Here is a 24,201-nt window from a genome sequence, read left to right on the forward strand (position 1 = left end):
GACTACAGATGCCCACAGTACTTGTAATAGGAGAAGTTATTGAATGTCATGCAGTGTCTTGATAACATTTATTACAATCATATTTATATTACATTTACTGACCCATCACCTTAATTTCCTCCGGTCCAACTCTCTTATCAGCCTGACTGCACCTGAGATGTCACAGCTGAGCGTCTCTGAGGTTTATCCTTTTCTCTTTTAACAGACCACAAAACTTGTAATGTACAATATTATTTTTTCTATCATAGTATGATACGCTTCTGTTGTAAATAAAACAGTTTTTACTTCTGTAATTTTGAACAATTCATGTTAATCAATGTTAACATTTGTTGCCTCTGAGCTTCCTGACTAACTAAAGCTGTACTAGAACTGCTTTTTATGAAATTATAATTTTTTCTCTTTAACATATCATTTTGAGTTGAACTAGTATTACATTTGTTTTGTAGTGTTTGTCTGACACTTAAGTCAGTAAACCTCTGAACTACATCAACTGAGCCAGAGGCTGATGGATATTTAAAAGGGTGTAGACTGACAGTTGAGTAAACTTCCTGTTGAAGCAATCGCTTCAGCTGTGACTCTGCACTCCTTAATGAACTGGAAACGAAGGTGTGAGTTAATGATGACGTGCTTTTCCACCAACATGTTCGTAAGGCGTCATGTGGAGCCTAATCATGATTAATCACCCAATCACCAATATTGGTTCTTTTGTCTACCTCCAGACACCAAATTAACATTCATGTTTCCTTTGTTACCCCTGACATCCACAAATTCTCAGGTCGTGTTTAAGCGCTTTGATAAAGTCACACATCAATACATATGAGTTTATATTATCTCTATGTCAAGTATGATATTTAAATTGGGAAACCCCTAAGTTTTGTACCTTATTTGACCTTTGTAGAAATTTCAGAGCGCGTGTTTTAACTTTTAGTTAATAAAATATTGTTGTTAAATTGAGCCTACTGTCATGTGTCAACAGGGTGATGTTCAGCTTTGCATAAACACAGTTAAGCTGCAGTATACATTGCTTATCTTAAGTACTTGTGTTTCCCTTTTTATGAGGGTGTGTCAGGTAAATATTACACAAGTTGACTTTACTGACAAATTCACATTTATTGCACTAAATGCCAAAAGGTTCAAGACAAAAAATAAACAAACACAAACCAAAAGTTTAGTACTGACTGCTGCAGCTTGACATCTGTAGCACTAAATTTGCACTAAAGTGGCACAGACATGCAGTAAATGCAGAAACAACTAGTACAGTGGTTATACGGATACACACATGCATCAGCAGCAGGCTGGCTGTAGATGAAATACAAATACATCATCTAGGTTTCCCCTGCAAACATTTTCAGGTTACATAAACACAAACATACAGACTCGCAAACAGCCATAGCGCATAGTTCCTGTTACCATGTATGGAGAAACACTGAACACAGTTACATCTGCTGAAATTTAAAAGATTAGACCCACTGTTGATGCAGTGAACTTGTCTCAGTCCTAATTTTAAGCATGGTGGGCTGTTGATTGCAACACCTTTTTTTTTAAAACAATATAAATAAACTGCGTTTTACCTTTAACTGTGTTCCCTTCACATGTCAGTGCAATATCCCCATTATAGTTTTCTTATATGATACACAACAAGGCTATCAGTAATGAGCAATAAAGCCAAGTTCTGCTAGTTCATGATGTCACTACACACACATTTCAAAATAAAATGCATATGCTTAAACGTCAACAAATTAAACAGGGACCTTAATTAGATACCAACTACAAGACTTTCTTTAATATATATATATATTTAGTCATATGTTTACAATGTTTGCCACCCTCAAGTTGCTATGGCAACTGGTGATGGCGTGCTGCTCTCATTGCGGCGCACTGCGCATGCGGGGATGGTCGACACCCACTTTGACAGACAGGAAGTGTGACCAACTTTTTCCCACCGTGCAGCCCTAACCTCGTCCCCTCTTCGCCACACCGCCTCAAGTGATGTGATTAATTTTAGTGCGCAAGTGTAACGGCGGCACGCCTGACCCACATCCCGCACAGATTTCCTGTCCGCTCACCAACCGCGCACTGCCCCTTTAAGTGAAGGGGCCGCGCGTTTGGATCCGCAGCCTTTCACAGGCTGAACCTCCGCTCACTCAGGATCCATTCATAAATAAGACATCGTATGGAAAGCGAGCTCGTATAGTCGCCTCTGATTTTTCATTCAGCGCGCCGGATGCGACGGGGGAGCAGGAACCAGACATGATCACCGCCTCGGGTCGGGGACTGTGAGTCGGGGGCACGTCTGGGGGAGCAGAAGTGACTTCCCATGGCTGACCCCCCCGCTGACGGTGTTGACTTCATGTGCGAGCCGTCAGGAGGCAGCTCGATCCAGCTCGGAGCATTTGGCAAACCCCTCAAAATGCTCGTTTCCTCCCACTCTTTGGTGTTTTCTACGTGCTTCCGCTTCACACAAGCCGTCCTGGTTTAAATACTCCACAGCTTCCCTTCTGTTTTTCTTTTTTTCTTTTTAATATATAATACATGCAAATAGAGCCGAGGAGCCGAGGACCTGACATACCGATGGAGCACTGAGTTATGGCAGCTAAAGAGGACCTGTACGCCAAAGTGACCCCGCGGAGGCAGCGCCAGACCCGGCCAAGCACCGTCAAACATGGGTCCACTCTGGACGTGCTGCTGTCCATGGGCTTCCCCAAGACCAGGGCGTGAGTACACAGCTACACACACCACCACACTGTTCAACACGTTAAATCAGGGTCCCCAGCAGCAGCCCTGATCATCTCCCTGTAGCCAAACTTTCCTCTTATGTGTGTTAACACGAGCAGCTGATCTGAAGCATCTCTGCATCATGTTGGTACCACATGTCCTGTCTGTGGGGTCCTGTCAGATGACCCCTTCTAAACTGGGCTGCTTGACACAACACAGCCACAGTGCATCTTCCACAGCAGGGTTATGCAGTAGGATTCAGTGTCTCTAGTTCAAATTCTGTTAGTATGGACTCTTTTTTTTAGTGTCAAAAACACTGAAGAAATAAACTCACCTTGTTCAGATACTTGTGACAATGCAACAATGTGATTTTACTTTGATTAAAGTATCAAAATAAAAGCACAGGTGTGTACATATTGACAGGCAGTTACTGTTATACATTAACATGTAAGCACTTTTCATATATAGATATATATATATATATAGACAGTAAAGACAATTTTAACAATTTTTTTATGTAATCATTAATGTAGTGTATAACAAAGCATTATGTAAGATGCTTATGTGTGTTTAAAGTTAAAAGTGATTGTGAATATATGTAGTATATGCGTAAATATTACAAAACCTGCCTCCGAAAATACTCAAATAAAGCACAAGCACTTAGTAATTACTACTTAATGCTCAGGTAGAGTCACTGCACTTTAGTTACTCTCCACCAGTGGAAGATGCTCAGTGTTTTCAGAGTCATGCCTTTCACTCCCTGGTGTTCAATGAAAAGCCCGATCCTGTGGGCATTTCCTGCAGTGGTCCTCAGCACTTCTTCTCATCCATCCTCGGGTGAAGGAGTTGCAAGGGTTAGGGTTAGGGTTAAACAAGCAGTGGAGTACGCAATTACTTCAAAGAGTGTTTGTGGGCTCAAACGTAATGTCTCGGTTGAACAGTTTGTAGTTAGTGGATATATGATAAGGTGTTTGGTTTAAGTGCAGCCTTTGATGTGATCGGTACGGCCGCTGACTCTGGACAGGAATCAAATTTGTTAAGTTAAGTTCTGCACAGCTCAGTTTTTACATCTCAGCCTCCTCACTGTATGAACTCTACTTCTAATCAACTTAATAATTTATAATCATAGTTTCCCTTCTCATTGTTCGTGTTGTCAGCAATTCCCATATTAGATATATATCAACCCAGATGGTCTGAACAGCCTCATCTCACACAAAAGCCTCTCTGTAAGTGCAGCGTGCCTCCGAATTGTGCCTCCTGTAACAAAAGAAATCTGAAATACTTTGAGTCTCTATCAGACGCGACTGTAATCTCAGAGCGCCGTGATTAACTCCCAGATCTATTATTCGTTCCAGTATCTGAACTGTGTGGTATAAAACTCTCTCCCCGTGTAAGAAATGAACGAGAGCAGCATTTAGAAATAAGTGTTGGCAGTTATCTGAGTTTTTGCTAAGTAGGCCAAAAGTGTTGAACAGTCTTTCTTCTTTTAACTAGACCGTAACAGCATCTCCAAAATTAAGCCTTTTCATCCTCCGCAAAACTGGCTAAGGTCACCCAGGCTTTCATCGCCGCAGACTGCTGCTCGCTCTCTTCCTGCCTAATGAACCGCTGCAGACAAAATGAGTGGCTGGGGTTGGTTATATTTGCAGACTCGCATCTATTATTGATGACGGACTAATACACTTTGATTTGATCGTGGCTATAAATTTATAATGTGGCAGAATAATTTAGCATCATCACCTTCAAGCCCGTCTGGTCGGATGTCAGCGGAGACGCAGTAGCAGTGACATCAGAAAGCACAGAGTTATGTAATACACATCGTGTACATGTGGACGGCTTGAAATCAACTCAGGTGAGGCCGTGTGGTGTTTGTGCACATCACGTTTGGAGCGGATTAAGTTTTGTGTGCTGGTTTGGCTCGACTCCTTTTGAGCTCATGGCACGGTAGTTATTACAGCAGTGATATACAGAATAAAGTAGGGGGCTGGATAGTGTTTGAAACTTTTCATTACTTGTGCTGAGGCCAAGATACCAAAAAGTTACATTTTGATATTTTACTTTGTGGAAGTTATTATTATCATTATTTTACAAAGGGAACCAAACTTCTTACGTGCCTAAAGCCTCACTTTAGGCTGAGCTAACTTTAAAATCCTGGTGTGACGGGGTGCCGGTGCAGATTGTGACGCTCTAGTCTTCGGTTCGGCCACCAAGCCTGACACATTGTAGTAAAATATCCACAATAAATGTCTGATATGCACATTTTTGCCATCAAGCCCTTATCTAGACTTTGGTGGGAGAGGAAGAAGGAATAATAGGAAAGTCAGTTATCAGTCATAGCTTCAGGGAACAAGGGCTTCATTGTGTTTGAGGGCTTTTTTTTCAGCCAGTAGGTAGCATGAATCATGTACACACACACACATACACACTCACACAGAAACAGCCCCTCTGTTTTAATTGGGTGGACTTTCTGCTGAGTCATTCAGGAATTGACTAGTGTAATCAGATAGGAACTGGATGGACAGTGGTCTCTCTCCACGGTTCTGATCGTGTCTGATGGTCGGAAGCAGCTTTGGAAACTGATCTGGCTGAGACTGTGAGACACACACACACACACACACACACACAGACTTTCATCGTGTTATCTCTTTGGGTGCACTCCTCTTCACGCTGAAGCAGCACCAGGGCCGTAGCCATGAGTTTAAAAACACGAGGTCAGGAGTTGACGTTGCCTAACCATAATCTAGTTCAAATATAGTTTACATTCTAAATAGCCTATTTCTTATGTATAGTAGAAATTAGGCCGACCAATATAAATAAAAATGTTGACTGTAAACTCTCACCAAGCTCACCCACCCAAAAAATACTGAAGACACGACCTCGCTGTCCTCAGTGGCTTAACCTCTTTATAATCAGTGTGACTCTCTGTCTGCACCCTATGTTAAAGTCCACTGGGTCGTCTCCTGTTTTGAGATAAACAAATGTCCTCTGAGAATTCAAGGATGACCAGGCACTGTTGTGTTTATCTGTGCTTGTAGTCCCTTTTTACCCCCCTGGGAACCTGCTCCTGTTTAATGATAAGCCATCAATTTTCCCCTTTAATGTGTAAACAATTTGTTCTCAGCAGTTTCATGAATGGCACTCCTGGTATCATTGTGCCCATGGTTAAATATTAATTTTCTGTTCTTTCTTTAACATTCTCCCTTTTTGTTCTTTTGTTGTGCTTCTGTGGTCCTACGGGTGTGTTCAAAGTTTCCAAAAAAGGCCTTGCTTTGTCATTCTCCATTTGTCTTGATCACAGTATTAGTGTGTCTGTTCAGTCCATACGCAGCAGGTTGTGTGAAATAGCAGCAAACAACACACACGAATAAACTGCATTATGTATTTTTGAACAAAGTGGAGAGTTGAATCGAACCGCTTGATTGCAGACGAATGAGCTGCTGAATTACGGGAAGCATGAGGAACTTTATGACACCAAAGTAAACATGAGGCACGTCTCTTCTGTGTCAGCCATGCGTGGAGCCCTTTCCCAAAGCAGCTGTGTGTGTAAAAAAAACTGATAGAAGAGATAGAAACACATTTGAATATTATTCAGGGTATAGATTTGAGTACAACCACCGACGGCTGCTTTGTTTTACATGGCGGAATAATGTGGTAATTGTGAGCAAGAGAAACAGGAAGTGACCAAAATGCAGCAGAGCACTGACTGTAGTGACAAAGACTACCCGATATTAACAAGATGGAGAGAGAAGCATTAAACCAGAAGAAGAAAAGTTGTTTTTTTTGTAAGGGAACACAGTTATATTATGTCATGTGATGTTTTAGACCAATCACAGATGTTCTCACGGTGACGTCGGTGTGTGGAAAACCCAGCTACCACGCTTTGACCTGAAAGCCTGAACTTGATTTAGAGCCGTAAACATGTGATGATTTATTATTTTCCAGCAAACCTCATTTTGTTCGTAATAAGCTGAAGGTTTTACAGAAATATAAACCCTTTGTGAGAGCTTGGTTATTACTTGATTTTGAAACAATATAGTCCTGAAGTCATATGAACTCTAATGTGTCCAAGATTGAAGGAGAAAAATAGAATAGAATGCATCTGTACCTGGAGTTATTGGCAGATTGTAATGTTTTCTTCTTTTTGGGGGGGTTATTTTCATCATAGTTGAAATCTGTTTTATCATCTTTTCCATATTATTTAACGAACAGAATATTTTTTGTCTTTTGAATGTCTTAAAAGCACAGTCAGAATGCTCATCACAGTTTCCAAGAGCTCAAAGTGACGCCTCCAGTTTGCTTGTTTTGTCCCACCAACAGTCCAAAACCTAAAGATATTCACTTTACAATGGCATGTGAAACTTAAATGAAGCACATGTTTGGCAGATTATAGTCTTCTGTCGGTTGGGTAATTGATTAATTGCCAAATAACTTCAGCACCAGACTGGTCCCATGATGAGGGCCTTTGGGACCGACTGGGCCTGGTGACATTTGACCATTTGACACTCAAACATTTTTGAATAAATTGTATTAAATTTAGTTGGTCTTGCAAAAAGTCACCCTCAGTCAAAGATTATGCACCCTTCATTTGGTTGGTAGAGAGTTCCAGTTTAAGCTTTGAAGGTTACTCAACTCTTGAGGTAGCTTTTGTACTTTCATTTCTCACATGTTTGTTTCAAGACTTCAAAGCCACCGAGGTTACTGAGCTGGAACACATCTAGCTGAGTTACGATTCTGTACGATAAGTTCATATGCATTTTTTTCACCCTGTTAGCCTTTTGTGTGTTTAAGAGGAAGTCGGTTGCGCATGCTGACTTTGTGAGACTGTTCTCCCTATTCATATCAGTTTTATAACCCCTGTCTTACCCCTAATAGTATCGCTTTACTGTTGTCTGATGTGTTAAAAAAAAGCACCAAGAAACCGTTATCTTTTATGTGAGGTCTCTGCATAATAATTACAACTTATAACTTATGCATACATGTGACACTTTGGTCCCTGCAAGTGCATCTTGTAAGAACAAACTCTAAGCCTGTGTTCAAGACAGCCAAAAGGAAGTCGCCCATATCCGGAAGTGGCTCGTGACTTTTACCGAGACTGTTTAGTTGGTGGTTTGTAGGTGGCTGAAGCAGGGGTCTCTCATGTCACTTGAAGATAGGCAAAAGTTGCCACAGTCTGAGGAATGAAAAACCCAGTCAGAGTTACTGATTGGAGGGAAAAAATCTTTTGACTGATCAGTTCAAGGTCTTGACCTGAGTGTTAAACGTGTTGTTTTAAGGCACAAACCGTGGCTGTAACGATCACACCTATGCTGTTTGCTTCGCATGACACATCCTGGGACTTTGAGTTCTGTTTGATGCGTCACAGTTTTGGCACTATGCCTCAAATATTCTTAGTGAAACATTCGCTTTGTGCACTTTGACTTGTTTCACTGACGTCAGACAGCACTAACAATAGCACTCATGCTCAAACAACACGCTTCATGTGAAGCTTGGCAGAAGCATTGCTGTTGATCATTTGTTCAAACTGATGAGCTTGATGGACATGATAATTTAGCAAAGAATACTATTAAAATCCTTAAGGCACACAAAGGCCCACACAGTTCATTTAATGGTGTCAATCTCTGACTTGCTCCGTCTGACCTCGTGGGGTTCTTGGCTCTGTTCTACAGAAATAATGAAGTGAGGAGAGGAGAGGCAGTTCCAGACACTGGCTGTACACAGCTAGCTTTATTAGAGACGTTACAGGCTGAAACACTGCCTTGTCAGCTCCAAAGAAAAGCTTTATGAGCGTACACCAAACACACCAAGCACCAAGCAGCAACTTTGCTGACTCCAAACAAAATGCTGTGGCCTCAAATCACACAGTTACCACCACTCACACCCGGCGCTAATGGAATAGTTTGACATTTGTGAAATACCGTCTTAGCCCAGAGTCACGTGAGAGGATCGCTACCACTCTCATGTCTGTGCAGTGAATGTAAAGCTACTGCTAGCAGCTGGTTAGCTTAGTGTAGCACAAAGACGGGGAAATGGCTAGCTTGGCCGTCAGAGTGAAAAAATATGTGTGCTAACACTTGTAAAGGTATATTAAGGGTTTGGGTCTCGTTCAGCACACAGACAGGAATGTTAAAAACAGTTTGTGGCAAGTTACATCCTAAAGTAACCTTTAGAGGTGAGTGCGGGTGGAATTTTGACCTTTACCATGAGCCAGGCTAGCCCAGGCTAGTCTTTATGCTAAGCTAAGCTAATTGACTCTCGGCTAGTTAATGTGCAGGTATCAATCTTCGTAAATAACCCTTTGCCAGAAAGTCAGTAATTGTGTCTCACTAATGTCATTATGTCTCATTTCTTAATGGGCTTGAATAAGTATCACATATTACAATTAGAATATCTGCCATTAAGTGTTGTTACTTTGTTACTTCGCTCTTGTGTGTATAATATTATAACTTTGGTAACCTTTTTCCCTCTGTTAGTGTGTTCACAAACTTCCTGGATAGATCCGTTGTAAACCACAATGACAGTGTCATTATCAGTCAGCCATAAGCTTTTTGTATATTTGTATACATATTTATGTAATTGTCTCTGGCTGGGCAGTCGGCTAGTGAAAAGGTCGACTCAGAGGCCATATTGTCTGGCGTTTGGCTCTGCATTGGCTCACCACGCCTGAGCAGAGTCGGCCAGACTGGACGTAGGGAAGCACATTTCCTCTGCTGGCGGGGCTCTCCTAAGGGTGCAGTCTGGCGTTGGGCAGCAGCAGTGCTCTCTGCTCTGTTAGAGCGATAAGTGGTTAGCGATGAGTGTTCGCCATCGGCCTGTAAACAGGAAATGTTTCGCCCGTAGAGCTGAGTCAGGGAAGGGCTCTTGGGATTATGTATCTGCAAACGTTAGTGTGTGTACACATTGGTGTGGCTGTGTGTGTGTTGAGGCAGGGTGATATGTTTTACTTCAGTTTTAGATACTTGTTACTTTTGGCTTTTACTTATGATTAACTTTTTCTTTCTTGGGTAATATGTGGCCATGAGAGGCAGGACATTTATGTGGTCAAGTTTTATCCCGGTGACTTTAAATGCAACGTAAAAGTGCTCACACTCATAAGCTACTTTAAAAAGTATGCAGACTGTGTGATATAAAGTGATAACTTTCTCTGGCGTCGTGGAAGATATCCAAGTTTATCAAAAAGGTCAGCTGTAATAAACAGCCCAAAGAATGTTTACATGCATGAAAAACCAAAAACGCTGTTGTTTAAACACACAACAGGCAGCCAGAACATTTTATCTGTAGTATGTGGAAACAGGAACTTGCCACATGGGTAAAATTATTGAAAGGCTGTTTCCAATATTGCCTGCAGCAGTGGTGCATCATGTGCAAATGAAGTAAAAGCCTCATCTGATAATGGTCAGTGTCATTTATGCAGTATGAATCCAGAGTGAGTTTTTTCTTGCATTCTCTAATCTTTTTTATCTTCGTCTAGCTGTGAACAGGAAATGCAGTTTATAAATAACTTGCTCAGTTCTTGCTAAGAGCAAAGGAGAGGCCCAGGGGTTGGATGCAGTTATTGAGGACATGATCTGTTTCAACTATGGGCCTCAACACGCTGGGAATTAAAAGTCTGCCCTTACCTGTAGTGCTGGAATCATCGGTAAATTATTGTTATTGGGGAAATGAACAGTTTGACCGACCATTTTCTGTGTGCAAAACTATATTGAAGCCCGTCTCCCCCTTCTGAAAGGTGAATTTACTGTTGTTTATTCGACTCCCACGATTGATCAGGACAAAAATGGTCTCTAAGTGTTGTAATTGTGGTAATGGTGATGGTGGAGACAAGAGAAGTTCCAGACAGTCGTGTCTAACAATAATAAAGTGAGCTTGGGCTGCCAAAAAAGCAAAGGAAGACATTGAGAAAGCATGAATAAGTGTATTGGTGTGTAGATGGAACCAATAGCTACCTAACGTCATAATGGACAGAATGGATATTGACATATCAGTAGAGCTGAAATCTCTAGTCATGCAATCACGCTTTGGGAGACGGTATGATGGGTATTTCTCTCTATTCTCTGACAATTAGCCACCAAATTATGAATCGATCAATTGAGAAAGTAATCAACAGATGAAACCATAATTCTTAATTGCAGCATTGCCCTCAGTGTCAGAAACAGAGTGATGAGCAGCAGATCTGCCACCAAACCTGGAAGTGAAAGTGTCACACGGCAGTGTTGAGAAAATGGGGTCGAAATATGCTGAGGTTCCCACTTCTGCAGACAGAAACACATATAATATCACAGGTTATGTGAGTAGTATTAAATCTGGTATGAACAGTTCATTTCTTATTATCCACGTTCACACAGTACGTACACGTTAGAATGGATGTAGTAAGTGGCGGTGGGGCTTATTGAGGCTCCGTCATGCAAAGGGTCCAGATTTTCAGAACCGTTTTCCTTCAGTATCTATATCCTTCTGGTTGGTCACTTCAGCCTGAGCCAGGCCACATGTCTTCATTGCTGTCATGACATGTTTTTTTTAAGAAGAGAACTCATTTTACCGCATCTAAAAAGTCAAATGAGCATTTCAAACCATGGCCTTGATTCATTACCAAACACCCGACAACGTGATTGCTTGAAATACAAAAAAGGAAAGCAAACAAGATTTGAATTTAATTGAGAGATTAAATAATAAATAATAAGAATTCAATATAATATCAAAAAATACAATGTATTAGAAAATTCAAAAAAATAGATATAAAAGTATTATAAGTATGAGATTACATTTCTAAGGAATCCCATAGTTTTAATTAATTTTTACTGTGAAGACAATCCTAATGATTAAATACCAAATTTACAAAGCGTGCAAATATTACAGTCAATATTAAACTCCTGGTGAAGGAATAAATTACATGAGTATATTTTGTTTATTCTTTTGAAATATTGGTTTCGGAGTAGTCCTGCTTTAGATGTTTTTTTTCTCCAGTGGAAATGAAAGACAAACGTCCAGAGAGAGCAGTGAGAGCAGCTCTGACACCGTTGTTACATCTACGAGAAAGATGAGCAGAATTACAAACTTCCACCAGTGGAAGCTCTCCTGTGTGAAGACACACGGAAAGCTGTTACAAAAAGGAACGAAGCACAAGCCACAGTTAAACGTGGACACATAACAAGCCACAGTAGCGTCGGCTGACGGCCGTCTGACCGATCACAATCCACAACCACTGAAAGTACCTGACACCAGTGTTTGCACATTAATAGCCCGTCTCCATTGGCAAGTCTTTGCAGAGAGAGTATGATGTCTTTTTCATATGTATTATTATTATTTCATCTACTGTATGACACATTTACTGGCCTGAAGCCTCCTGCGTTACATTTCAAAAGAAGGCTAAGGAGTGTTTTGACATTGCTTTCATTCACCGTGCCCTCCTGCAGAAAACTATGTCCCACATCAGTGAGTAAAAATGGCAAACAATACTGTGCTGAATCTCCTGCTTGATACTCTGAAATTCATACCTTGAACAGGGTTTCTAGTAATTTCAGCTTTCTAAAAAAAGGATGTTAAATTCAAGTAAACCTCGTGTCCTCTCTGTGAATTTAAGACCTTCTCTATTATTTCACATCACAAGGGTTCACTCTTATAAAATACCACAGAGATAAGAGGCAAGCAATCCAATGTTCTAGCCTGGATTGGATTTTATGACGTCCAAGTCACATCTGCTTGTAATCCCATCATGCCTTCTGAGAGAAAATCCCCTTCTTTTCCTCCTCCACACAGCACCAGGTGGAATCTCTGAATAAGACGACTGTAGCCAGCAAATGACTCTGTCTTAAGCCGCCTACATGCAGAGGAGTTTTTCTACTGTGGGGGTAAAAAAAATGCATCAGTTGGATGAAATCTTGTAATTGTCATCTAACAGTTGTGGGTTTGCTCAGATGAAGTTTTGTCTGTGCTTCTCCGTCCTTGTAGCGTATATGAATTCATTCGCACTGTTCGCCCTGCATATTTTTGTTTCTGCATGTTGTAGTAGATCTGCGTGAGCCATCTGTTACGATTGCCGTTCCCATCCTGCTCGCTGTGCTCTGTCAGGGCACGCTGCCTCGGGGTCGGGGACTTTGCCGTATCTAGGACCCTCTCAGTGGGACAAATTTAAAAATAGCTCATTGAATTTGAGCACTAGAGTGGCACAATGAAATGCTGTCAGCGCATGTCACACATAGAGACGCAGCAGCACGGATGTATCAGGATAACAGTGGCTCTACGATGGCACCGGAACTGCTTTTTTTTGTCAGCTGTAGATTGTTCTGCTCACTGGAATGGCCTTTCAGAGCAGTGACAAGCAGTGCTGCATGTAGGGGCATCATTTATTTTTGCCTGTCTAATGTAGTGAATGGCAGATTCATTCTCACTGACTTGAGGCTGCTTTATTAACACATCGCACACAAAGAAAGGAGAATAACAAATTAAAGAAAAAAAAAATATATTATTATTATTATAATAAGCTTTATTTGTACAGCACTTTTTATACGCAAAATGATTCACAAAGTGGTTCACAATGAGGGAATTACATCCAAAGTGCTTCACATGAAACGGGTATAAAATGAACATGAAAACACATTAAAAAACATTCAAATAGAATACATAGGACACACATATTGCACAATATAAAATGGAAGATAAAATAAAAGTACAAGTCAAAAACAGAATGCATAGAAGCATAAAATCAAGTGAAATACATCATTTAAAGAAGGGCAGTGGCGCATAGTGCAAAGCAAAGTGCAAATCTGAGTTTAAGGCCAGCACCAGGCAGAGCTAGGCTTAAAGGCTTAAAGTGAAGAAATTAGCTTTTAGCTTAGTTTTAAAAAAAAATATTTTAGGTAGTATGATCCCGTAATTTGGAGGCGTATCTTGCCAAAGGCTGCATCTTCGATTTTTCTTTCGGCTGTTGATGGGAGCTTCCAATAAACAGGCGGCAGATGATCACAGTGTTCTTGAAGGCAAGTAGTTGACAATGGAGTTAGCAGTGTAGCTTGGTCCCTGCCCAATAAGGACTCTGTATAGGAGGAGGGGGACTTTAAAATGGACTCTAAATGTTACAGGAAGCCAGTGCAGAGCAGCTACAACTGGACTTTGTGCAATATATTTAATATGCTTGTGCAAATGTACTTTACCTGCCTTGTTTTATTGTTTTTTTTTTGTCTTAGTGTGATTGGTGTGTGTTGTGGAAATGGGAATGATTGTATTTTAAGCACCGCTGGTAGGGGCACATGCAATTTTATTGTATTTTCTATGTAATGACAATAAAGGCTTCTTATCTCATCTTATTCTTACCTTTTTATCTTAAATCTTTCAGTGGTTCTTTTTTTATTCAGGAGTCCAGTAAAAAATGCATTACAGTAATACAGTAATCAGGTTGGTTTTAAATGAAAGCATAAAGCAGTTTTTTTTTTTTGATATATGAATGGTTGTACTACAGTTATGTTTCTAAGACTGAATAGTTATGTTTCTTGTTAGACTTGGAGATTAGTTCTGAATCTAAGATAACACCAAGATTTATAACCTCAGATTTAATCCACAGTGATCCTTATATTATTAAAGAGCACGTCTCATTTAGTTTTGGGCTGACCAGCAGTATTGACAGCTTATAGTTGAGTGTATATGCACTATTCTAACAATATTAAGTGTAAGATTTACGGTAATTTGTACCAAGTCTTTGCTGTAAGAGTCCAGTGTGTTAGATAAGGTGTGTCACCGATGTGTCGACCAATAGAGAGGCAGAGACGCTCTCACTTTGAACCTCCAGAATTGCAGTCACAGTCCTCCCAAAGCTGATGAATGCTTCTTGAATCAGTGAATCCCTTCAGAGGCGGCCCGCAGTTGCAGAGGTTTTATAAAAAGACACTAATTAGAATTTGAGCACTCGAGAGTAATCATGCAATCAGCTCTCTCTTGTTGCAGAAAAAAAAGTTATAGTTTGTTAAGATGACACAGTTAAGTCATGCCGCAGGACATGGATACTGCCTTTTGCGCTTTAATGTCCAATACACTGAAGCACAAGGCATGAATTCTATTTTTCTCACTGTCACTGTCATATCTAGGGGGTCTTAGTAGTGTGACATTTGGCTGCAACATAAATGAATTTTTAATCAAGACTGTGAGCTGCCAAAAACCCTCTCCTCTAATACACAGTGGTCATTATTTAATCATTGACTGATTCACTTGTAATCAAATCATACTCAGTGTGACTAATTGTGTTTCATATTGAAACCAGTAGTACTAAATATGGGAATTTATATCTACTAAATGCGCTGAACAGACTGTGCTAATGATAGAACCAGATTTTTGAAGTAATTCAGCTGTTTCAAACCGGCATCAGTGCTTCATGAACCTTTTGGTATGACTAAAGAACTCCTGTTATGAATTATTGCGTGCTTGCTGTTGTTTCACTGCTCTCTTGGGACGTTTGGTCTCTGTTCATTGTCATGCGGAAGCACAGCAATCTCCTCCTAATAAACACAGCTCGGAAAAGAGAGTATTGATTTTGAGACTGTGCTTTGATCTCCATTTCTCTTCCTCTTTGCAGCTTGAAAGCTCTGGTTTCGACAGGAGGGAAAAATGTCCAGGCAGCTTGCGACTGGTGAGACAAATGCATTCTTATATTTGCTGATATTAATGCACAGCTGGAATTCTTCTTTTTATGGTAAACACAACACAACATTATATTGACGTGTCACTGTGCTGTTATGACAGTAATGCCCCCTGCTGGACATAAGCGTCCCCTCTCTTACTTAACACCCACTTCTCACTCATCACCTGCTTTTCTCCGATGTGCCCGGCCCTCCAGGCTATTCTCCCATGTGGACGACCCGTTTTTGGATGACCCTCTGCCCAGAGAGTATGTGTTGTATCTGCGACCCAGTGGACCACTGCTGCAGCAGCTCTTACACTTCTGGCAGCAGTCCCGCCTCTCTTGTGGCAAGAATAAGGCACACAACATCTTCCCCCACATCACGCTCTGCCAGTTCTTCATGGTCAGTATCAGTCTTATTCTGTGCGTGCTGTCATTTCTTAACTCTGGAACTGACGGCTTGTTTATAACACTTAAGCATCTGATGACTTCCTGTTCCGCCGTCTCTGTGCTCAGTGTGCCGATGGGAAGGTGGAGGCTCTCTCCGACGCTCTCCAGGCCACCGTGGCCAAGTGGAAAGCTCGTATACCCGCGCCGCTCCCACTGGAGCTCTACACCTCCTCAACCTTCATCGGCCTTTTCGTGGAGGAGCAGGTGGCGGAGGTGCTGAAGGGTTTCGCTGCTGATTTTGCCACTGAGGCAGCAGCTAAAGCAGGTTTGAGTCCAACACTGAACACTGCCTCGTAGACACAGCGCACAGGGTTAATGTTGGCTCTTACTTGGGTAGTTACAACTTCACATGTGGACTCATTTGCTGTAATCATTGTGGGGATGAGCTGAGCTGTGCCACCAAATGATCCATTTCCTGTCAAAGAATGTAAAGTGAACACTAAATCATTGTCATGGGTGTACGTGCACAGTATGTCAGATCAGTACATCTGGTAAGCGCCGTTCTCTTTTCTTTCGTTTACCCAGATGCTCATGTCGAGCCCCATAAGAAACAACTTCACATCACATTGGCGTACCACTTCCAAGCCAGTCACCTTCCAATTTTGGAGAAATTGGCCAAAACCGTGGATGTGTCTTCAGGCTGTGACTGGCTGGCTATGCTCTTCTCCCGGGATATTCGGTTTGCTAATCACGAGGTAGACTTTGCTTCTTTAAAATTCGTACTCCCTCTTAGCGTGCATGTTTCCCACTTTCTCTGACATTAAGGACATTAAGTGAAAGAATGTTGCTAAAATTCTAATTATCCCTGAAAAATTAGATGGATGACCTGCAGCTTTCCCCCCCCACACAATGCGCCCATCTAATGGCTGCTAATCCTCTGCTCCCTCTAGACACTGCAAGTCATGTACCCGTATGTGCCTCAGAATGATGACGAGCTCGAGCTGGTGCCAGGAGACTTCATCTTCATGTCTCCGGTGGAGCAGAGCAGTGCCAGTGAGGGCTGGGTGTACGGCACCTCGCTGGGCACGGGGCTGTCGGGCCTGCTGCCCGAGAACTACGTCAGCCGCGCTGACGAGTCTGACACCTGGGTCGTCCACGGGTAAGGAAGGGAAGCATGATATTCAAGGCCTGGTCACATGTTAGCATCATGCAATAAAAAATGCAATTACACATAAGGAGCCGTGCTGGGACTCCCTGGCGTCGGATTAGACTACTGAGGTGCACATACAGCACAGATACAGCAGAAGCAGTTGACTCAAGGACACCAAATCCCTACATTTGTTTATTCCTGTCTTCCTCTAAGGTCGTACGTTGTATGCTGTTTGTCTTTAGGAGTTGGTTGGCTGTGTGTACATCTCTTGTATCTTTCTTTACACTGTGTTGTATCAAGAGTGTTACATGAATCTGAATATGAATCTGTGCTTGTTTGATCCTCAGGTCTCACTCTGTCCTCAACTGTGCCTCTCCATCGAACTCTGGCAGCACTGTGGGTGGGTTATTATTTGATGGACAGGTGAATAACAGTCTCCTTGACAGTCTTATGGATGCTCCCAGCCTCACGGGCCTCTGCCCTCCCATGCAGGTACAGCATTCTCATGTTAAAAATATGAGAAAATGTGTCAATTGTGAAGAGAACATCAAGAACCTCACTGTTGTCTAGCAGTAATGTTGTGCATCTCAAATGAGTGCGCTTTTAGCAGTAATTATGGTGTATGCTTCCAGCATGAGCTTGAGATGGATGCTGTGCAAGGTGTCTCCAGTGCCTCTTGATTTAAGATGAATCTTTATCTCAGGTGTCGAGGCCGACTAGTCAGCCCTCCCTGTCCAAAATGAGGCTGTTTGTGTGTCGCCATGGCGAGAGGATGGATGTGGTGTTTGGGAAACACTGGGTCACTCAGTGCTTTGACTCCAAAGGTTAGCACGCAGAGATTAAAGACCTTTTTATATACTGGTTGCTTACATTTGACACCTTAGACTTGTGTTTCCTTCTTCTGTAAATTGTCATTTGTGCTTATGCAGGCCGATACATTCGCTCTAATCTCAACATGCCATCCAGCCTGCCAACTAGAAGCGGGGGTCAGCGGGACTATGATAAAGATTGTCCAATTACTGTGTTTGGCTCTACCCAGGCCCGTCTTGTAGGTCAGTACATTCATATACTGTGAGGTTGTTTAAATCTATAAGTAAAAGAGGGAATTTAACATATCCACAAATGCAAAGTTATCATAAATTACTGAGGAATTAGGTTTTTTAAGGATTGATTTATTCAGTAAAGATTATATTATTATACTAATTATGCAACAGTACAATCACACTGTGTTTTGATTTGTCAGGTGAAGCTCTGTTGGAAAGCCACACAACAATAGACTTTGTTTACTGCTCTCCTTCTCTTCGCTGCGTCCAGACTGCTCACAACATTCTGCAGGGTAGGACCTCATCTTCGTCGTCCTCATTAATTAACCACCACAGTCACAGTTACACTGCATCTAATTAGCTTCCTCAGCAGGAATGTTATTTCTACGTTTCAAAAAAGTTGCTGCTGCATGATGATTTTTTGCTTTTAGCGTTAGTTTCAGGTCTGAAACCTTCAGTTTGGCTTGTATCTTAATAGGATTTGTATGGTTATATAAACCTTTCATGAACTACAACAAAACCTCTGTGCTACTGAGAGACATCATAAGGAAACAGAATGAATAAGAAAAGACAGAGGTTTAACAGGAGGCCCACCTTTGTTTTTCATTTACACATTCCATCTAGTTCTTTGAACACAGCAAAACATTTAATTAATGTTCTTTTTTGAAATATTTTCCTTGTCAAAACCTTTAAACTTCGAAGTCCTGTCATGTTATTGAGACAGGGCACATAGGAGCAACACAGTTACTGTTACTGCTAGTCTTACATTTCATGTGGAGATGTAATTATAGATGTTCTGTTAAAGTTAAAACAGAACAAGACACAATTATGTGACAGTGTGGGTGCATGATGTGACCTGAGTATTTTGAGATATCTTCCTCTCTGACAGTTCCTCTGTGTGCTTCACTTTATGCTAGGTCTCCAGCTGGAGGGAAAGACAAAGATCCGTGTGGAGCCTGGTTTGTTTGAATGGACCAAGTGGGTTTCAGGCACATGTTTACCCATGTGGATCCCACCAGCTGAGCTGGCCGCTGCTAACCTGAGTGTGGACACAACATACAGGTACACAATAACACCTACGCTATAGCATCAAATACACTTCTATCTGTGTTACTGTAATTTGCTGTAACTTTCTTGTTGTCTACTGTTGTGTCCCCAGACCTCATATTCCCATAAGTAAATTGGCGGTGTCAGAGTCCTACGACACCTACATCAGCAGGAGCTTCCAAGTGACCCGTGAGATCCTGGCAGAGTGCAAGAACCTGGGTAAAGATCGTACACATGTATCCAGGGTTTCAGATTAATGCCACCTTTACTAGGCACCAAATGTTGGCCACAGTCACCAACTACAATGGCCACTTTGTTTTAACTTAACCTCTGGTGGACACTGCACATTGAACATGAGCCAATTAAATCAAAACTAAACAATACGATCATAAAGGAAATGTACCTGACTCTACACACCATACCATAAAACCAACTGAAACTGAATGGGTGGATGGGTTGACATAATTAGTATCTATAAAAAAAAGCAGTTTTAATAAGCACTTTGTATTTTGATTGCTGGGCCTCTCAATCAAAGTATTTGAACATTTCAAGCTTCATATCATTGACTACCACAAACATCATAGGAGGCTAATGGTATCTGTGGAATGTGGTTCTCTGTACCTCTTTCACACAGGAAACACGGTTCTGATTGTGGCCCATGCTTCCTCCCTGGAGGCTTGCACTCGCCAAGTACAAGGCCTCAGCCCCCAAAACTCCAAGGATTTTGTCCAAGTTGTCCGAAAGGTCAGTTTGTAGCCTTAATTACAACGCTCCTTTCATTTCTGCCCACTTCTCATCTCTTTTTCTTTGGTAACACACACATCTGTCTCCTCTTTGTGCAGATTCCTTACTTGGGGTTCTGTGCTTGTGAAGAAATGGGAGAGACCGGCGTGTGGCAGCTGGTGGACCCACCCATCTTGCCTCTGACACATGGACCCAATCACAGTTTCAACTGGAGGGAAATGCTAATGCAGGACTGAAGGATATGCCATTTGGCTCTATATCTTTTGGCAGCCCTGAACTGCTGAAAAAATATTTATTTTTAACCCACACTGCTATAAACCCAGCCCAACTACCAAAAAAACCCCAATACAAAACAAAAAAACACGTCTGGCTTCCGTTAAAGACATGCAAAAAAAAAAGAAATGTATTAATTGAGGCAAATGTATTCAGATGCAGTGCTCAGGAATGAGAAAACAGAGTGGAGATCACGGCAAAAACAAACTGGAGATTGGGCGGCAGCTTGTCGCATTTCCCTCAACGTTCTACTTCTCAGCCCAAAATGTGGAGGTGCTACGAGAAATTCTGGATATTTCTTGATGGTTGCTGATGAATCAGGTTTTATGCCACGAGAAGGTGTCGCTATGCTCCGTCTGTGGCTCCTCGTCAGGCGTGGCGGTGAAGACCCTGCTGCCTTCTCACACACTGTGACAAGAATTAGATGAGAAAGACTTGTACCACAGAAATATTTTTCCATGTGTCGGAATTATTATTATTATCATTATCATTATTATTATTATTATTATTATTACTATTACTATTATTATTATTTAACTTGTAGCTATGGCCCTCCTGCGAAAAAAAAGCACAAAAGAAATGCTGACAATCAGACAGGGGAGAACTGATCTTCATTGTTTCTGGTGCAGAGGTGGGTAGTTTTTTTTATTCCTGTAAATATCATATCATTAAGAGATTCTAAGTTGACATTTATGTGCCCACGTGGATCCTTTAACCTCCCTGTAATGGAGTTTTCATTACAGCCACAGGAGCAACCAAGCCAGTATGACTAAAGAACATGAATACAATGAAATGGGCACTGCTGATGGCTTGTTCATTTTGTCCAGGTGCACTGACTAAAACTTTTGCTTGTCTATCACGATCCTGACACACCCTGTAAGCCTGATAGCCACACTGCTTTTCAAACACCTGATGCATTTCTTTCTTTCTTTCTTTTTTATGGTTATGTCAGATTTAAGTGCTTACTGCCTATACCAATTATTTGTTGTATGACTCAGAACATCTATTGATACCGTCAAAAATGAATAAAGCAAGGTTGTGGAGTTATGAAGGCTTATGCATATTAGCCTGTGCCATGTGTTTTGTAAAGACATTACATCTTCATGTCAGTAACCAGTGGGAAGGTTTGCTCTTACTTATTGACAATATCTTCCTTCTTCACTCAGCACCCTGAAAAGAATAAGGGACATATAAATAGACAGCACATCTTTTTCTCTTAAACTGTTCATAGCAGGAAAAGCTCAGGTGGGATTAAAAACATTAATGGTGGCTCCATTCCATTTAGTGTCCGAGTGAACTATTCCAGTGAGCCAGCATGCACAATACCAGGCCCTCAATCTAAGCGGAATGCGGCCATCATTAATGGTATTAAATACACCTGTGCGTTTTATTTCCACAATTAAATTAAATTCGCCAGAATCTTAGGTTATTTATTATATTATTATATCATGATATTTATGATATTTTTCATGTCCCTTACATTAATTATTTCCTGCCATCCGAAAAGGAATTCCTCTCCTCAGGAAGAAGTAAGTTTGGGCCAGAAGTTGATTAATTAGTACAATAATAAGGCTGAAATATTTAGAGAAATGTAGAGATGGTTTGTGGATATTGTAAGAAGCGTTACATTTGCGATACATTACCAGCCACGTATTTAGTTAGAGGGAAACTTAAGCTAACCCACATCACCGTTAGCTAACTGTAACTAGCTAAAAGTTGTTTAACGTTAAGCTAGCCGGAGTTTCTATCTTCCGCTAACACATGTGAGACATTTAGTGTGTTTGTTCTTCTGAGGTTTAAGTGTTTGTTTTCCGCTGAAAACGTCAACTTCACCTAAATGTAATCTGTGAAAGCGTCAACTAACCACTAACCTCACAACAGGTGATGTTAACGCTGATAACAGGCAGACTTTTGAGCTAATGGAGTAATGGTAACGTTGTTAGAAACACCTGTAAATAGCTATGTGTTAGCATTGCGGCTACAGAGAGGAGCATTTCCAGCAAAGGATGAATACAAGAAACTGCAAAGTATCAGCAAAGTATCTTTGCTTAAGCTGTCAACCGTGTCATGTAGTTTCATACCAGCTTAATAGACATAGTGGCGTCTCAACAGTGTAATTTCAAGCTAGCGCAGCTCTTGATAGCCTTACTTTGACCACTAAGTGATGCTATTAGTTGCTGTATTTTAATGCTTTTATGTATGTAAATGATCGTCCCACACTTGTGAACATTCCCATACTGACCTCTGACAGCTTTTAAGTGAAGCCTGCAAACGTTGATTTAAAGCTTCAAAATCACCGTTGGTGGTTAACACAGGAGTGCAGAACAGTTTAAACACATTCATTATATTTAATAATACGCTCTGTTCTGTTTTAATGTGGTCGTAATGCTCCCATCAATTTTAACTTACAATTGATGCCGTTTGCAGAATATGACCTCAGTTTATCAAATAAAAGGAAGCGATGAATTTTAATATATATAACTATAGTGAGTTGTTATGCCATACATAGTGTAAAATGTAACATAGCAGAACATCTCTTCCAGGGCTTGTAGTCTTGTGAAACCTGCTTAAAAGACCAAAAGAACACATGCAATAAATGTTTTGAAATGTGATGTGTTGTGAATGTATGAGACATCACTGTGATTAATACAGAGGTTCTTATGAGGGGACCTTCTATGCACTGAAATGTTGCAAACAGTAAACTCAACACAGCATATGGCCTGAGAAAATGGTAAAACTTTGGTCTCTGACATTTATAGATTGTTACATACACAGTCACAGTGTCACTGAAATAACAGTCTACTGTATACACACAATTAAAGTCATTTCAAGATATTTGTACACCGTATTAGTAACTACATTAGAACACATGTTGTAAAATACTGTAAAAAGGAATGAAAAAGAATCAATCATGACTAAAAGAAAAAGAGTCCCCTACCCTAAGGGTGTCTAAGACGGTCTAAGACGGTCTAAGATGTCTCTCTCATACTCGCACAGTTCATACTCACACTCAGACTAAGTGTGAAACAAACACTAGATGGTGCTGTCTGATGAGTGATATCAGCAACAGTCCTTTTTAGTAAACCACAAGCCAGAAAACCTGAACTATGGGCCAGCTGTTTCTATACTTTTTCATATGGGTTACGTGGGTTTAATTCTAGAGGTTCTTTAGAGTCTCAGTGTAGCATTTGACACCCTGTGATTTGCTTCATCATCCAGCCTGATCAGGAGCGACGTTTGAGGCAATTTTAGGCACTTTACAAGCATTCCTTATGAAATAGCAAAAATTCAAATAGGTTTGTTTGGTGCTTACTGTTTATGTTAGTTTACGCTTCATCCATGTATTTTCCTGCAGGGGTCGGAGGACAGTGGCAGTGCAGACCAATGTGCCTGCAGGGAGCAGGTAGGCGCTCAGTGACACACTCAGTATAGTTAAATGCTTTCAGATCGGCTCCTGTTTGTCTTTCCACTGTTGTTCAGGAACCATAAAAGTTAGGAAATATGAAAAAAAGGAGTAGCTGCACTGGTGACTACTACTACTACTAGTAGAAGTACAAGCTAATGAACAACTGATATTTTGATTTTGATACATGTGACAGTTTGTTGGAAAGTGGTCATGGTACAAGCATGATCCATTTATTCCTTACACATAGTAATTCTAATCAAATACTGAATCAATTTCACATTTCAATTTATTGATTGATTAAATCAGTTATAGCTTCGCTTTCAAGATTGTAGCTTCAAATAAAAAAATACATAAATTAATATATAAAGGAATATGTGCAGCCATATTCATGAAATACTTTAAAATTGCAGCTCTAGGAATTTTCATGTACTAATGTGTCGTCCATCATTCTCCGTTTCTGTTTACAGTTTGCCTTTTATCCACCCTAAAATACGTCTTAATTTTTTATAGACATGCAGCTACTACACTTAGAATTAAATTAAATAAATTTAATTAAAAAAATTAAAACCCTTGTAAAAGTAATAGGCGCAGTTCATTGGCTGGTTATCCGACCACTGTATTTTCTATATTTTCTATCATCCCAGTCTTGCAGCATTAACATGATATGAACTCAAACAGCATTGTGATTTGAGGTTTGGATCAGAGGTTGTCCTCGAGTTGCATTTAGAGCTGGTATAACCGCTTGAGAATATGTTGTTGTACTGGATTTACTTTGTTTTGGTTTTAACTGGTATAGGACGAGGAGCGTAGCCCATTCAGCCATGCGACT

The 24,201-nt window shown here is 40.9% G+C and overlaps 1 protein-coding gene across 1 annotated transcript; it reads left to right on the top strand.

Moving 5' to 3' along the window:
- Positions 1–2,018: 2,018 nt before the first annotated feature.
- ubash3ba (ubiquitin associated and SH3 domain containing Ba) lies at positions 2,019–21,027 on the top strand. The gene is made up of 14 exons (XM_070843693.1): positions 2,019–2,714; positions 15,275–15,328; positions 15,536–15,722; positions 15,836–16,034; positions 16,295–16,464; positions 16,660–16,868; positions 17,207–17,351; positions 17,563–17,683; positions 17,789–17,911; positions 18,103–18,195; positions 18,820–18,964; positions 19,062–19,168; positions 19,584–19,693; positions 19,792–21,027. Exons 1-14 carry the CDS (start codon positions 2,587–2,589, stop codon positions 19,927–19,929), a joined length of 1,929 nt encoding a protein of 642 aa, XP_070699794.1. The 5' UTR covers positions 2,019–2,586; the 3' UTR covers positions 19,930–21,027.
- The last annotated feature ends 3,174 nt before the right edge of the window (positions 21,028–24,201 follow it).

This window comes from Pempheris klunzingeri, chromosome 14, assembly GCF_042242105.1.
Source record: "Pempheris klunzingeri isolate RE-2024b chromosome 14, fPemKlu1.hap1, whole genome shotgun sequence".
Classification (NCBI taxonomy): Eukaryota; Metazoa; Chordata; class Actinopteri; order Acropomatiformes; family Pempheridae; genus Pempheris; species Pempheris klunzingeri.